Source organism: Pelophylax lessonae (assembly GCF_965119305.1).
Source record: "Pelophylax lessonae genome assembly, chromosome: 10".
NCBI classification, from domain to species: Eukaryota; Metazoa; Chordata; class Amphibia; order Anura; family Ranidae; genus Pelophylax; species Pelophylax lessonae.
This window is the reverse complement of record NC_138777.1, coordinates 84,307,460-84,325,049: the sequence shown is the minus strand read 5'-3', so window position 1 is coordinate 84,325,049 and position 17,590 is coordinate 84,307,460. Positions and strand designations below refer to the sequence as shown.

The 17,590-nt window shown below is 40.6% G+C and overlaps 1 protein-coding gene across 1 annotated transcript in view; it reads left to right on the top strand.

The window, feature by feature from the left end:
• LOC309565962 (von Willebrand factor-like) overlaps positions 1–17,590 on the top strand; it is a gene marked incomplete at both ends in the record, with an annotated part of 214,069 nt that overhangs the window by 38,723 nt on the left and 157,756 nt on the right. The window contains 18 exons of the mRNA XM_082270990.1: positions 1,652–1,766; positions 1,853–1,943; positions 4,050–4,156; positions 4,248–4,464; positions 5,127–5,252; positions 5,361–5,478; positions 6,552–6,690; positions 8,009–8,119; positions 8,356–8,425; positions 8,531–8,668; positions 8,754–8,918; positions 11,823–11,917; positions 12,296–12,422; positions 13,722–13,977; positions 14,279–14,325; positions 15,245–15,345; positions 16,015–16,166; positions 16,258–16,396. Of these exons, the coding sequence (XP_082127116.1) occupies positions 1,652–1,766; positions 1,853–1,943; positions 4,050–4,156; positions 4,248–4,464; positions 5,127–5,252; positions 5,361–5,478; positions 6,552–6,690; positions 8,009–8,119; positions 8,356–8,425; positions 8,531–8,668; positions 8,754–8,918; positions 11,823–11,917; positions 12,296–12,422; positions 13,722–13,977; positions 14,279–14,325; positions 15,245–15,345; positions 16,015–16,166; positions 16,258–16,396 (2,314 nt within the window). The remainder of the gene's footprint in view (positions 1–1,651; positions 1,767–1,852; positions 1,944–4,049; positions 4,157–4,247; positions 4,465–5,126; positions 5,253–5,360; positions 5,479–6,551; positions 6,691–8,008; positions 8,120–8,355; positions 8,426–8,530; positions 8,669–8,753; positions 8,919–11,822; positions 11,918–12,295; positions 12,423–13,721; positions 13,978–14,278; positions 14,326–15,244; positions 15,346–16,014; positions 16,167–16,257; positions 16,397–17,590) is intronic.

Sequence of the window (17,590 nt, the reverse complement as noted above, 5' to 3'; positions counted from 1 at the left end):
CGTAATTTCCATCTACCCAATTTAAATCAAGAATAAATTATATTAACCTCTTGGAAAAAATCTTTCACACTATTTATAACTCAACTCGATTCTATAATAACAAATGGGATCCCCGGTTTAAACACGCAGAAATTTTATTTCAACCCATCAACATCTGAATTTAAAGAACAACAGATATACTATTGTTTTCTGAGTTCCTTCCCAAAGAAATGTTTCAATGTATTTGAATATGGAATGATATTCTCATTGCTATAACTCTGTAAATCATACTATTATACTCCTAATATCGTCTTATATCTTAAGCACAAATACCGGTTTTGTTTTTTCAATCTTGTTTACTAGAATATTCTTGATATATATAACATGATATACCGTAATTTGTAATGCAGTTATGTATTTTTTTCTTGTACTAACAATTTATCCTCAATAAAAAAGTTTGTAAACAGAAAAAAAAAAATTGCTGGACATACTGTACATCTATCAGTTTTAGGAAGGCATATGATTGCATATAGGAGCTGAAGATCTTTTCTGATGAGTCCTGCAAAATATTGTAAAGAAGCGCTTCATTTAACCACTTAAGCCCCGGAAGATTTTACCCCCTTCCTGACCAGGGTTTTTTTTGCGATTTTTTACTGCGTGACTTTAACGGAAAATTGCGCAGTCGTGCGACGCTGTACCTAAATGAATTTCACGTCCATTTTTCCCACAAACAGAGCTTTCTTTTGGTGGTATTTTATCACCTGTGCGATTTTTTGATCATGCGCTATAAACAAAAAAAGAGCATAAATTTTGCAAAAATAACAATATTTTTCACTTTTTTTTATATGAAATTCCCCCCCCCCCCCAAAAAAAATGTAAAAATCAAAATTTTTTAACATTTTCGGCCAATTTGTTTTATGCTACATATGTTTGGTAAAAAAAAAATCGCAAAAAGAGTATTTTGATTGGTTTGCGCAAAAGTTATCGCGTTTACTAACAACGGGAAAGATTTTTGTCATTTTTGGTGTTTTTTTTTTAACGAGTAATGGCGGCGATCTGCGGTTTTTTTTTGCGGTACTGCGACAATGCGGCGAACAGATCGGACCCTTGACTGACATTTTTGACACTTTTGGGGGTACCAGTGACATTACTGCATTAATCAGTGCTATACATATGCACTGTTACTGTAAAAATGACACTGGCAGGGAAGGGGTTAACTGTATTGGACAGGGAGGGGTTAAGTGTGTCCTAGGGGCGTGATTCTAACTGTAGTGGGACATGGCTACTAGTGTAAAAACAGAGATCAACGGTTCTACATAGTAGAACCGTCTGATCTCCATTTTTATACAGGGGAGAATGACAAGCGGCTTGTTTACATAAGCCGCTCCGCCTTTCTCCCGCTGTACCGACGATCGTAGTGTGACCGGCGGACATCGGATCCGCCGATCACACGCCCGCACTCCTCCATGAACGAGCGGAGGCGGGCGCGCGCCTCAGCGGGCGTGCGCTCGCCCGCTATTGGCTCAAAACCCGGTGACAGGCGAGCGACGTAGACCTACGTCACTCTGCCTGGCCGGGGCTGACTGCCGCAGTAAATATACTGTGCGCAGTCGGCAACTGGTTAACGTAATATGCATGATAATAACTAAACTCCTTTTCAATATTTTCTTAGAGTTCAACTGCCCTTCAGTGGTTCAGGAATTCAGATAGAGAAAAATGGTGTGTACCTTACAGTGACCTCCAAACTTGGCCTGGTCTTCATGTGGAACGATGATGACAGCCTCTTGGTAAGAGTGCAGAAAAAGTTTCTCACATTATTTATTCCTGGTGCTGCCTGTTTTTCTTTAACTTTCTTTTCTTTTCCCTTCGGTAGCTGGAACTGGAATCTAAGTATGCCAACACAACCTGCGGACTTTGCGGAGATTTTAATGGCATTTCTATCCACAATGAGTTCATTGCCAATGGTAAGTTTCTCCTGACTTTCTGTAATGAACTTATAATAAACAAATATGGGAACATAAAAATATACATGAACTACACTGTGGAAAAATGCACAGCATATTACCCATACTATATCTTGGTATAAATGAACCATGGCGCTATTCTAAAACTCTTTAAAGGAGTTGTAAAGGAAGAATGTTTTTTTATCTTAATGCATTCTATGCTTAAAGATAAAAAGCCTTCTCTGTGCTGCAACCTCCCTCAGCCCCCCTTATATTTACCTGAACCCCCTCTCTGTCCAGCGATGTCCACGAATGTCTCAGCCGATGGAGATTCTCCTTTCTGATTGGGTGAGACAAATCAGCGGCACCATTGGCTGCTGCTGCTGTCAATTAAAATCAGCTAGCCAGTCAGGGGAGAAAGGGGTGGGGCTGGGGTGGGGCTCCATGTCTGAATGGACACAGGGAGCTGTGACTCAGCTCCGGTGCCCCCAAAGCAAGCTGCTTGCTGTGGGGGCACTGAACTGGAGGGAGGGGCCAGGATCACAGAAGAGGGATCTGATAAGAGGAGGATCCGGGCCACTCTGTGCAAAACCAACTGCACAGCGTAGGTAAGTATAACATGTTTGTTATTTTTAAAGGAAAAAAAAGGAGACTTTACAATCGCTTTAAAGTAGTGATTGACCATTTTGTTTTTTTAATGCCAATACCGATATTTTGGTCATCGGAGATCGGTATCGGCCGATATCTGCCGATATTTTCGGACATGTAAACATTTATTTTTTTTCTAAAGGTACTCCTTTTGGAGGGATCTGGGGGGTTTAAAAGACCCCCAAACCCCTCCTTGGCACCAAAAAGCATTAAAAACGCCAAGTTTGTTTGATTTTAATGCTGTCAGTTTTTTTAATTTGGCGCAGAGTCATGACATCATTTCCGGGTTTTTTACATGGAGACCCAGGTTTTATCTTCGGCGGTGGCAGCAGTGGAGGTAGGATGCCCAGGTCTCCTGGTGGGATGGGAGACCTGGGCGAGCCACGGAAGGCAGCGGGAGGGGGGACATCCCCTCTGGCTCCTTGTAATGACAGCTGAGCGGCTTCTCAGCCGCATCGGTTGTCATTACAATTCAGCTGACCATCGGCTATGGATACCGGTACCAGGGTGATGCCTCTAGCTGCAGGCATCACCCCGGTACAAGCACTTTCCCTAAATATCGGCAATATCGGTAATCTCAGGGGCCAATTCCGATGTATCGGGGAAAGTGCATATCGGCTCCCGATATATCGGTGTTGCCGATAATCGGTCGATCCCTACTTTAAAGCAAAGCTTTGGGAAAGTTTTTTTTTTCCATGCAATGGGGCTGTGCCTGCACTGCATTGGTTAACGACTTGTTTTGTCCAGGGGCTCACAGAAAGGGTATACTTAACTGATACTTCGGAAAACAATGCTTCTCTACATCCAGCGCTGGACTGTTTCTGCCGTCCTCATGTCCAGAGCTGGTCTGTGCACCAAATCGGTAGTGTATGGGGGCGGTAGGAGCATCAGGGACCTGTCTTGCACTTGGAGGATTAGGGAAGTATATCTCCTCTCTCCTCACCCCTTGACAAAAACAAGCAGTTAACCCATGCAGTGAGGGCACAGCCTCACTGCATTAAAAAAAAAAAAGTCCTGGAATTCTTCTTTAGGAAGATGAACCTGTAAAAAGGAGTGTAAATACTTACCTTTTCTTCTCCACCCCCCAACCACCTCTAAGTCCATCGAGTGACCAACATTTCCAGATGTGTCAATATCCTTTGTTCCTGCAGCTCTCACTGGCTCCTTCTGCCGACCTCTACATCATTACAGGACACAGTAGTGATGATCGGCCAGGAGGACCCGGGAGGCTAATACTTCCAAAAGTATTGGTTTCTCAGGAGATTTTGGAAGACGATTTCTACTAAACAGAGCAGAGATTATCAGCACAGGAGGCAGGAAAGGTAAATAGTTATACTTAGATATGCCTACCTTGAAGATTTTTAGCATTGCATAAAAGCATTCCCTAAACAAAACTGTTTTAAAACTTAACATACCATCCTAAATACAAACTAGGAAACCCACATGACCTTATTTCTGGAAACACATGTTATTTTGCAGGTATTCAGATGACAGCAGCTCAGTTTGGAAACCTGCAGAAGTTGGACGGACCCACAGAACTGTGTCCTGATGTGCAACCTACACCAAAGAACAACTGCACTGACTTTGTAAGTCACATGTATCAAAGCAAATTATAATGACATGTGTTGACCATCATCTGCCAAACAGACGTCCTAATGACTCTACATGTATTTCCAGGAGAAAATCTGTGAAACTGCCCTTCTTAGTGCATCATTTTCAAGTTGCCATTCTTTGGTGGCTGTAGAGCAATATATTGAAACTTGTGTGCAAGATTTGTGCCAATGCGAAGACAAAGATACCACTCAGTGTCTGTGCAATACCTTTGCTGAATACTCAAGGCAGTGTGCCCATGCTGGAGGACACCCAGAGAACTGGAGGACAAAATACCTATGTCGTATGTATCTTTATTTAGCTTTTACCATTTTTAGTGAAACAAGAAATGAAACAAATCACGTTAATGACCAGTTGCAATACCATATCTTAAAGTGTTATTAAACCCACAATGGTAAAATCAGTCTGATTATGCAGTAAAGTATGCTTGTTATACTCACTGTGAAATCTAGGGGGTTAATCCTCTGCATTGTGTATTAAGACTGCTTGATCCTGTCTTCTCTGATGCTCCCCTTTTTTTACTGTTCCCAATCCATCTCCAGATAGAACCAAAGCCTTGGGGGCAAGCTGCAAATTCTTAGTGTGGTGTGTATTGCTAGATAGTTTTTTTTTTTTTTTTTTAATTTGGAGAGTGCACTTGATCAGCATTGTCCAGAAAGAGGGTCAGGGGTCCTGCAGCCTCATAGGACAATCAGGGGAGAAAGAAAACTCCTCCTACAAGCTTTAACCAGACACTAATAGAAGTCACAAGACTGCTCTAACTGCTGATGAGAAAAGGTATTTAGCAGTTTATATTTGCTAAAATAATTGCATTTCCATTTCCTGTGTACTGTGGGAAATCAGATATAGTGAATGCAGGCTCCTGGGTTTAGTAACACTTTAAACTTGCCATTAAAAGCAAAGTATGTGAGTACTGAATGCATAATTTTCATTATTTTCCCACAGCCAAAACTTGTCCTTACAACATGGTATACCAGGAATTTGGATCCCCTTGCCTTGACACTTGTAGCAACCCAGAAAGATCAGTTCTGTGTGAGAATCACTGCATGGAAGGCTGCTTCTGTCCTCCAGGTTTGCCTCTTATAGTTACCAACCATGATGACCAATAGAGTGAAACAAAAAAGGAGATTTTTCCATTGTAATTAAACATAAACCACATTATTTCCATATCCCTTACAGGAACTGTATTTGATGACATCAACGACTTAGGCTGTGTCCCTCTTGAAACATGCTCCTGTACTTTGAATAGTAATGCCTATGCTGCCGGAACAGCTTATTCAACACCTTGCAGTGCTTGGTAAGTTTACTTGCTCTACAGGTAAACATGTGCAGGTACTCATAAAGTGAACGGGTAACTTTTCCATTCTAGACAAAGTAAAAGGTTTGCTTTTTAGGTGGCACTGCAAACAGTCATTATATTTATACAGTACTCCCCAATATAGGGACTATGTGACTTTTCCCTTACATTCTCACAATTCAGTCATACCTAAAGCCTGAGTGCTGCCATATTGTGGGCAAGGAGGGGGACATCTTCAATATAGGGACTATGTGACTTTTCCCTTACATTCTCACAATTCAGTCATACCTAAAGCCTGAGTGCTGCCATATTGGGGGAAAGGAGGGGGACATCTTCAGAAAGTTGAAACGTGCACAGTATTTCAGAGGGAACTGGCAGCATATCAGGTGAGCAGCAAGGGAAGAGTACTGACTCCTTACAGTGCCTCCACTAAAAAAAAGCCTGCTACTTTGCTTGTATAGGCAAAACAAAAGTTCACCAAAAATTTAGATATTGCTTTTGTATGATATGCCTTATGCTAGAACTGTCTTTGAACAAACAAGGGGACTAGTTTATAGGATACTGTATAAGAAGGGCAGCCTTCATTCAACAGGTTAGAAGGGCAGAAAGGGGAGTTATGTAGTTAAAGAAATTTATTAAAATACATGTTTGCCCACTACCAGTACCATGGTATTACTGTGACCAATCACAGCAGATCACGTGACAATTGTAAACAATAGATGGTTTCCTTTCATGCCATCCAATGTGTACAATTGTGTTGCTAGCTGTGATTGTGACATGGTACAGACTGGGCCAATCACAGCCTATCTGTACCATGTGATTAACTGTGGTCAATCACAGCTAATCAGAACAAAACACAATGAAAGAATCAGTTTTATTCAGTAACAATAGTTGCTTATACCAATGAAAGTCACTGGTATAAGCAATCATAATGTGTAAAAAAAAAAAAAAAAAACAATCCTGATCACTTCCCCAGCAGTCTAGTACAGTGTTATTTAATTACTAGATATCATAGAATTAAAATATTGTGGCTTATTTGCAAGATTGATTAATCGGTTGTTTATTTTTAATAGCATGTGCTCGGGAGGAAAATGGTCCTGTAAGAACCTGCCATGCCCAGCCAGTTGTTCTATCGAAGGGGGATCTCATATTACTACTTATGATCAAACTCATTACAGTATTCATGGTGACTGCAATTATGTCCTTTCAAAGGTAAGTTCATACTTTAGGTATTGCATATTTATGTAAATAATACAGTAATAACTCTTTTTAAATATCATATTGGCCATTGTATTGAAAATGTGAGTTTTGACAAAGTGTGCATACCTTGATAGCATTCATGGATCTGTATATGTTAAAAAAATGCATATGTAGCACCCTACAAGGTAGGTGCTAGGCAAAGTATAGTGGGCCTTGGCTGCCTAACAGCAGGGCCATGATTTTCAGCTGGGCTGTCATCTCTCTCAGGCTTGGTTGCTGAGAGGGGAGTCTCCCCACTGGCTCCATGAGAGGATTCTCATTGGGCAGTGGAGGAAACCTAATCAGCGGCACATTCAGTCTTGTATCTACACCGAAGGCAGATTATGCCGCAGAGGATTCTGGGAGTGGGTATAAGTTTGAGGGGAACGCATGATTCAGCGTCTTTGGCGGGAAGCAGAGTCCCAGGAGGGAGAGTGCGGCTGTCTCTCCTCCTGTCAGAAGGATCGGGTGTCTCAGGTGCCTGAGAGTACAGAGAGAGCTGAGCTGATCTGCAGAGAGGATCCGGAGTGCCGAGGACCAGCGGAGAAAGAGGGGTTCAGTTCCAGGAAAGCATTCTAAGTTCGTGAGTACTGTGAACTGCCCCTAGGGGTCTGCCTAGCTTAAAGGGGACCACTCCGGTGAAGGTCCCAGGGATCCAGGAGCTAGCTAGCGGTTAAGGGGGTGCCTAGTCAGAGAACCCTGAAGTGTTAGAGGGGGTGCCTAGTCAGAGGACCCTGAAATGTTAGAGGGGTTGCCTAGTCAAAGGACCCTGAAGTGATAGAGGGGGTGCCTGGTCAGAGGACCCTGAAGTGTAAAGGGGGTGCCAGCAGTTGGGCCCTGAAGAGTTAAGTGTACAGTGCGCAGTGTACAGTGTTAAGAGTTTCAGCAGCACAAGCAGTTACAAGGAGCTACCTCAGTCAGTAAAGGGCTGAAGGGAGCTGTTCACTGGATTTTTTGAGCTACACAGAGTGTCAAGTTAACCAACGTGTTAAAGTCGAAGTTCTAGCACAGTTCAGTAAATCAGTATTTTCAATTTTTCTACAAAGTGTCCCACTCATTCCCTTCTCCCATCCCCTTTACAAAATAAACAAAACAAACCAAAGATGCCGGAATGGTCATTGTCTCCAATCTCACACCTGGGTATTCAACTTAAATGTGTTGGAAGTGTTACCGGAAACAATGGCAGACCCATATCAGGCCCAATGCCTGGAAAACTTGCTACACATAATTCTGGACATTGTGTAAAATTTTTAATTTACAGTATATTCCTAAATTTTTCCCATCTCTATAGGCTTGTGATGGTGAGTCTTTCATTGTACTGGCAGAGATGCGTAAATGTGGTTTGACTGAAAGTGAAACTTGCCTCAAGAGTACAACTATCATTCTTAATGGGGGAGAAACTGTAAGTATCAATTTATATAAATGGATGACATACATCCTAAACTGTTCTACAGGCAGCTTAAACAAAGTTCTAATGTGATTTGATAGTCTTTTCCTTTATGCAAATGCAATAGATGATTTTCTCTGTGACTATAACTATATTCCTATTTTTATACCTCTACTAATATGAATATTGCCTAGTTCTATTTTTGCTGTATTTTGACCTATTTCTCACCTTTTGTTACCTTATTATAACAGATTATTGTAATCAAGCCATGCGGCAGTGTCTTTGTCAACAGCATCTATACTCAGCTGCCCGTATCTGCAGGTATGAAACATTGAGGATATTGTTTGCTGGGAAAATATTTGTGGAGCTAGTTAACGCTTTGTAAATTTGTTATACATGATCTAAGGGTGGTATTTTATTTTGTAGCTAATGTCACCATCTTCAGACCTTCATCATTCTACACTATTGTTCACACCAATCTGGGAGTACAGATCGTGGCTCAACTCACTCCATTCATGCAGGTCTATGTTGCCCTAGACCCAGCTTATAAGGGCCTGACATGCGGTAAGTTTAGCACTGTGATGTTTTTACTGCTTTGTAAACCAATGCATATGCCCAATCTTTTTTTTAATTGGCAAATAATTCATAGGTCTCTGTGGAAACTTCAATGACAAACAGTCAGATGACTTCCAAACAATCAGTGGTGTAATTGAAGGCACTGCAGCATCCTTTGCCAACACATGGAAAACCCAGGGAACCTGCTCAAATGTTAAAAATGTTTATGAAGACCCTTGTTCCCTCAGTGTGGAAAATGGTAAGATTTATTTTCTAAATGGAAACTGTATTTGAAGAGATCACAACATATAGATAGATAGTGATGGGCTGAACACCCCCCTGTTCAGTTTGCACCAGAACATTTTGAATAGGGAAAAAGTTCTAGCCAACATGTGAACTCTATTAAAGTCTATGGGACATGAACATGAAAAATCAAAAGGCCTAATTTTAATGGCTTATATGCAAGTTATTGCCATAAAAAATGTATGGGGACCCGGGTTCGGCCCTGGGGGACATTTATCAATGCAAACATTTTTTTTTTTTTAATTATTGTTTTTAATGGAGCAGTGATTTTAATAATGCTTTAAGTGAAACAATAAAAATGAAAAATTCCTTTAAATATCATGCCTAGGGGTCCCCTTAGTGTGCCTGCAAAGTGGCACATTTGTACATTTGTACGTAAAAAAAAAAAAAAAACAGTTTGGGATCCCCTTCGGAATCCATACCAGACCCTTTTTTGAGCATGCAGCCTGGCAGGCCAGGATAGAGGGGGACGAGCAATTGCCCCCCCCTCCAACCATACCAGGCCGCTTGCCCTCAACATAGGGGGAGTGGTTTGGGGAGCCTCCCAAAGCACCTTGTTGATAGGGACAAGGGCCTCTTCCTGACAACCCTTTACTGTGGTTGTGGGGGTCTGCAAGAGGGGGGGCTTATCGGAATCTGGAAGCCCCCTTTAACAAGGGGGCCCCCAGATCCCGCCCCCCTTATGTGAATGGGTATCCAGTACATCGTACCCCTACCCATTCACCAAAAAAGTGTAAAAAAATAAAAACCACAGAACACAGTTTTTTTGACAAGTCCTTTCTTAAAAAAAAATAAAAATAGCATCCCTCGATGTAAATCCATCGTCAATCACGACGCCCGCCAACCCGAAAAATAGAAAAAATTTCAAGATTGCTTCGCCTCTTCTGAGGCTAATGAAATCTGGGTGGAGAGTAAATATCTATCTACTGAATACCGGCACAATCCCCTAAAAATTGGGTAAATCTAAGAGTAAACCAAGTCTGACAGGGCAAATCCCAACAGATGAGGAAAACTGGGATTTTATTGTGCCCAAAATATAAGAGAAAAATAGATCATAAAAAATGTATACATTTTACTGAAAACATAATATTAAAATCAACTCATAAAAGTACAGCATACCCTCAAAGACATTTAATCTCTATATCCTAATCCCTACTATTCCCGAAAACCATCCCCACTTCCTTGAACATACAACTTAAGTGGGAAAAGGATCTATCAATAGTCCTATCTGAGGAAGAGTGGAGGAATATATACCTAAATGCTCACAAAGGCTCTCATAACATTTCTACTCAGGAGAATGGCTATAAAATAATCTCAAGATGGTACCTGACCCCTAATAGACTTCACAGAATCTTCCCCACCTCTTCCCCCAAATGCTGGAGATGTGACGACATTGACGGATCATTCTAACACATATGGTGGACATGTCCAAGGATTCAACCTTTTTGGAGAGAAGTCCACCGCATTACACACCATGTCTCTACAATCCCTCTGGATTTCACCCCTGCAAAACTTCTCCTACACCACTCCAACACTTCTAGAAAACTTTACTTCAAATCCCTAGCCATGCACATGATAAACACAGCAAAATTATGCATACCTTGCCACTGGCAGACCCCCGACCCCATCCATGAGAGAATGGCTCCTCCGCAAAAAGAAAACTGCGGAAATGGAGGAACTAATCCACCAATCAAAGGACACACCACAAAATCTGGGCGTGCTGGCACCACTTCCCAACAGCAGTTTAATATAACCAACTCCAAAGATGATTCAAAAATCTTAACGTTCGAAGGAGGAGAAAGGAGGCCCCAACATACAGCCCCCCCTTCCCCCCCCCCCCCACACTCTTAATTTTTTATTTTTTTTATTTTAGAGTAGAATAAAAAATAACTTAGAGGCAAATACAGAACACTCCCATGTCAAATGACCTGTCCACTGGACAATTCTACAACAACTCTCACACTATGCAGCCGATGGGATCACCTACCATGGTCGAGCACAGATTGCTCACATTTGGGTGCACGACCGAGTGGGGAGCCCTATATGGCTATGAAAAATGTGGATAAATAAAACAAATGAATCTCTAAACATAAACTAAATTTAGAAAGTTGTTAGTATCTACATCCCCCCCCCCCCCCCACACACACACACTCAATTCATAGGCATCTCCTTATCTATGGTAAATAACAACCACTCTATACTGGTTTTTCATGTTTTTCTTTAACCTCGACATAACAACAGGATTTAGACATGACTTCAAGTGTCTACATGTTTACCTTCATGTCTTATACAAGGTTAACTTTCATAATGTTTTGTATACCTGTTATTGTTTGTATTTCTATGCCAAATCTTAATAAAAATTTGATTGAAAAAAAGTAAAGCATATAAATGGTGTATTACATAACACAACACATCCTGCAGTGCAGTGGATGAACGCGTTTCACCTACAACCTGGGCTTCCTCAGGATCCGAATGTGTTAGAGACTTTTCAGAAATATACACCCTGAATAAAAATAAAAATATCTCAACTGCCATGTAGTGATTGAGATATATAATAATAAGCTGGAAAATGACTGATAGGTGTAAGCTGGGGAAGATGATGATAAAATCCCCTACACAGAGTCTTTATCCATAATAGAGTAAATGCAATCAAATATTAAGCACACATGAGCCAAAAGATCAAAAACATATGTTTTAGTGAACACCACCTGGACTAAGTCCATATCCAGTAAAGGAAAAAATCCTGTGTAGGGAGATAGACACACCAAAATGTGCCCCTGCCACACCACACCTTGAAAAATACATAGTAATCAAATAATAAAAAAAATATCTAATTATTTTATTATGTGCTTCATTACAGAGAAGTATGCCCAACACTGGTGTGGTCTTATTTCTGACCCAACTGGACCATTTGCTTCCTGTCATGCTACTGTTAATCCCGATCTTTACAAACAAGTAAGTATGGATGTTCTAGAGCACATATCATATATTCAAAATGTGGATATATATTAAAATTCTGCATAAAACATACTATACCTAACAACTGAAAGACACTTTAATGTGACATACTGTAAGTCAGAGTTTCTTCAGAGGTTCTTTCTTTATAAAAGTTCATTATGCAATAGCAACAGGTGTATAAAACATGCCAGTTATAGTATCCAAGATTGTAAAACTAAGAGTGTTCAATCCCATCCCATCTACACTTTCTTTTATAAACCTCTGTCAATCTAGCGGTGTGTTATTCAACCCTCTCACCACAAATTAATATTTGTTTGCAAATGTATAATTATTTATTATAATAATTTGAATTTAATTATCTGTGTTTCCTATCAGAACTGCATGTTTGACACCTGCAATTGTGAAAAAAGTGAGGATTGCATGTGCGCCTCCCTCTCTTCCTATGTCCGGGCTTGTGCTACTAAAGGAATCATACTGACTGGATGGAGAGAAAATGTGTGCAGTAGGTGCTTTTTTTATGTAATCTGTCAAAATTCTGCACAGAAACATAGTAATAAAATTCTTTCTTTTTTTTTTAGTTCTTGACCCACCCCCTTTTTTCAATGTTTTCTCTTTAAATATATATTATAAATTATGAAAAATAAATATATTCACCCGCACCAAAGATTACCTCTGTTAGTGAAACAGGAATATTGGTGACCAAATAAATCTAAAAAATATAAAAAGTGATAAGCAGCTGCCGGGCCCCTTCCCGCTACGGAAACAAACCGAATAAAAAACAACAAGGGTAAGGTGAAAACCACCTACCCCCACAGGTCCGCGCTTGCTCTATTTAAACCAAGTATAAACCAAAATATATGTGGGAATATGTGCTATTATACAGTGTGTAACAAACTAATATATTTTTAAACTCCAAGAAATCAATTGGTGTGAATAGTGTCCCCAATATATAAAAAACAGTGACCAATACTATTTAAAAATATATGACATATGTGCTGAATGCTTAATACAAATAGAATTAAATATGCATGATTGTACTATGGGTGACCAAAGGCACAAGCGATGTAAATATACCAGACAGTATAGCTATTGTGCTGAAAAGAAGACAGTTTAGAAAAAATATAATAAGTCCAAAAAGGGGTTGGGAATTCCAGGCGGAATAATCAAAGTGTTCAGCAAATCCCAGAAGGGAAAGACTGCACTGCCACTTCATGCATGGAGCATAGACCAAGGACACCACGAGTGCTGGGGGGATATCAAAGAACTCACCAGATGACGTGGATCCACTCTTGTCTTCTGACAAAGGGGATCAGCCGAACTTAGGTGGTCTCCCCCACCTAAGTATTTTTCTGTATCTCCTGGGTCTACTCCTGCCTCCTCTTCTTCAGCTTACTCCTTATTCCCAGAAGGCTCAGCGTGTATGTAGGAAAGGGAATACAAAATCCTCATAGTGTACTCCAGTAAAATGTATTGAAAAAATTAATTGGTACAGAAACAACTTAAAAATCCATTAAAAAAAATCCCCCAAAATAAGTCTGAGTACAAGGGTTTATTGCAGCAAAAATTATGTTGGCCATGGAAAGATGTAAACACCTATTCAGGTGTAAACCCGGTGGGGAGTGCAGGGACACCAAGCGAGCAGCGTGCGTTCCAATGCTACACTTCCGCCTACCGGTCACGTAGTCTACGTGCATTCCAAAATGACTCGTTTCGTCATCAGCATGTGACGTCTTCAGATTTTGGAATATTTAATTCTATTATAAATTATACTGATATTAAATGTACACTTTTTTCTACACAGCTAAGTACATGTACACCTGTCCCAAATCACTGTACTACAGCTACTCCACCAGTACATGCCAGCCAACCTGCCGTTCTCTCAGTGAACCTGATGTCACCTGCAGCATCAAATTCATACCTGTTGATGGCTGCACCTGTGCCAAAGGATTTTACATGGATGACAGTGGCAAATGTGTCCCTGCTGCTGCCTGCCCATGTTACTACAAGGGATCTGCTGTGCCTTCTGAAGAAGTTGTCCATGATAATGGCATTATGTGGTGAGTGTGGATATTGATTTTAGGTTCTATGGTATCTACTATACAGATTTCAGGAACAGTGAAAAACAGCTAAAAAAAACTATTGTCAAGTTTTTACTATTCCCATTTTTCAGCTGCCCTACAATACCTGACATATTTATCTATATGATAATAATCTGCTAACATATGATATTTACTGATATTTTAAAATATTTGTCATGATGCTGCTCACTTGTTCCTTGCTAGTACAAATGACTTTTAGTATCAAATGCTACCCTGTTAAATTTGCATTAATGTTTCTGTTATACTCTTTCATTTTTAGCACTTGCTCCCAGGGAAAATTAAGCTGTATTGGAAGTGTTGAACCAGGTAACGTTCATATACATAAGAAAAAAATCATAATAGCACTAAAAAAAGTAACAGGCAGCCTTCCCAACTTGCTGTAACTTTATTTTCAGCCCTTCTGAAAAGTCTTCCCCTATTTACTCTGCCCCCGTGCTCCTGTACTCTGCCCCCTGCATTGCTTAGACTAGGGATCTCCAAACTACGGCCCTCCAGCTGTTGCGGAACTACCCGTCCCATGAGGCATTGTAAAACTCTGACATTCACAAACATGACTAGGCATGATGGGAATTCTAGTTCCTGAACAACTGGAGAACCATAGTTTGGAGACCCCTGGCCTAGACTGTTCAACATATCCTTTTCCACAGGTGACTCCCACTAAAAAGCATTGCCTCTCATGACCCCTCTCAAATACTCCTCCATTTTTTTATTTGTTTTGTTATGCCTACCTCACAAATGCATTGACCTGCTGTTACTTTTGACTCAGACCTCACATCTAGGAAATGTCTAGTTTCACCTTGCAGTAACTTGCACATTTCTACATTATTGTCTTCCAAACTCAACAAGCTAACAGAGATCTACCCTATGGCCTTATAAGGTTTTGGTCTTAGCCAAAGATCTTGTCTTTCTCTACCAAGACTCCAGTTTCTTCAGCAAGCTAATTCAAGCAAGGAGGTGTTCTTCTCCTATGCCATTCTGTATATATTGTATATTGTCTAGATTTTTTATTATACTAAATGCATAATTTATTGCAATGTGTTCTGTAATATAATAAGTAATAATAATAATATTTTTTTTGCCCAAATCATATAGAGCACTTCTTTTATACCTACCTTACCATTTTATTTTCTATTCTGTTATACAGAATATAATAATATATAAAATAACTATATATTACAGTATTCATAATATAGATATATATCTTTTTTTTGCATTGTCTTCTCAGCCTGCAAATCTCCAATGGTTTACTTTGACTGCCAGAATGCCACAGTTGGCACCAAAGGTTCAGAGTGCCAGAAAAGCTGTCAGACCTTGGATATGGCTTGTGTAAGTCTTTTCATTCCTGCACATGAAAATATGGGAAAAAAGTAATAATGGCAATCTAATTGTATCTGAAAATGTGGGGAAAAGGGGGATAGCGGTTTCAAGGCCCCCCTTTTTTTTTACCACCGCAGCTATAGGGGGTTTCAAGTCTCCCCTTCAGGTGAGGGCGTGGTCTCCCGGGGGTCTTGACACCTGATAGGTGTAATTAAAAGAAGGTGCTGGAAACTGCTAGAACCCCCTGGGATGGTTATAAATAATGTGTCATGACTGGAAAATTGCGCCAGACGTCGCGGGAAGAGTCAAGTGGCAGAGCTCACCCAACCCTCCCTCCCTTGTCGCGGCCTTGTTAATGTGGTGGGTCACCTTTCTTTGAAAAGGGGGACAGTTTATTTAATATTGAAATGTGGTCATTCAACTCGAGCTGTAATAGCTGAGTGGAAATTGGTGGAAAGTAAAGTTATAAGTGGTATCGTTGTTCGTATGAAGTTGGAGTTTAAATAAGTATACTTTGAAACCAATTAATAAAGGCCGCGGCCATAAGATTTTGCCAATAAGAAGTTGTTGTGTTATTTATTATGCAAGTCTGGAGGTTGTTTGATTATGAATGCTGCGTGTAGTACCATGTGAATTTCCTTTATCCTAGTTTTGACATTTGATATTTATTTTATACAGTACAGTGCCAAATGTGTCTCTGGTTGTGTGTGCCCTGCTGGTCTGGTTGGAGATGGAAAAGGAGGTTGCATTAAAGAAGACGACTGTCCATGTGTTCACAATGACGCTACTTACCAGCCAGGGGAACAAATTAAAATAAAATGCAACACCTGGTATGAAAAACAAATGCTAGTATGCAAAGTAAACTACATTCAGTATTCTGCTGGCTGAACAAATGTAATTTCCCTTTATTTTTCTACATAGCACTTGTAAACATAGGATGTGGCAGTGTACCAAAAACCCATGCCTGGCTACCTGTGCTGTGTATGGAGATGGACACTATACTACCTTTGATGCTAAAAGCTACAGCTTTAGTGGAGGCTGCGAATACATACTTGCCCAGGTAAAGTGATCTCCAAGACATCTATATTATTATTATTTTTATTATTATCACCATTTTTTAGATATTATTTGAAATATTTAATCGATTAGTAACACTATATGAGCATCTAAATGTTTAATGCTTAGAAAAATCAACGCTCTTCCTGTCTAGTCTGTGTTGTTTACATGTGTGAAATGACCTCAGCCTTAAACCACTCAACCACACCTCTATGGCTAAGCCCCAGTGTGTGGCGCAAAATCGGGTTGCCACCTTTCCTTTAAGCCGAACCTGAACACTTTAGTGGAGCAGAGCATTTTTGGATTGTACATTATAAGATTGTAGAAGACCTGGGACACTTTTGGGTGCCCCAAGGACAGGAGTAACGCAGAGAGATTAGCGTGCCGTGTCGAACAGTGGGTGTGGCCAAATTGTGAGTGTTATGCACGGAATGCAGTGTTCAGGAATATCTAATGTATAGAATGTAGGGAAAAGGAGTGAGTAATGCATAGTAGGAGTCATGAGTACAAAAAAAAAAAGAGCGCAGGAGTCAGGGGTGTGTAACGAACAGTGTAGGGGTAATGAGAGTGTAACCCCCCCCCCCCCACAAGTAATACTCTCCCCCACTTTACCCTTTCATCAAAAATCCCTGCATGTTTTCCAAAAACTCAATAAATACTTATTGACAAAAATCCACACTCCTGCAAAAAAAATCCAGCACTAATCTTAATGCTCCCCCTCTCCCCTACCACAAAAAATAATTTCTCCCCCTCCCAGTACAATTCTTCCCCCAAATCAAATATTTTTCCCCCTTCCTCAGCACAAGTCCTCCTACAAATCCTCTCCCCCAAATCCCCCCTTCCAGCACAACATGCTACCCATCCTGAAACAAATCCTTTCCTCTCGTCCTCTCCAGCACAAATCCTTTTTCCCCCAAGCCCCTAACACACAAATACTCTCTCCAGTTCCATCACACAAATCCTCCCATTCAAATCCCACCTCGCAGTACAAAACCCTTCACCGCCTCCAAACACAAATCCCCCCCCCCTCAAATATAAATCCATACCACCAAAACATCCCAGTTTTAATGGGCATTCCCTGAGATTTTAACAAAATGCAAGCATTCCATGAATCCAGGATGAGTCCTGGAGCCTAGTGCTGGAACAAGTTCTGGCACTTGTCGCCACTATTTTGCGTAGCAGAAAGGTGCAAGTGTGG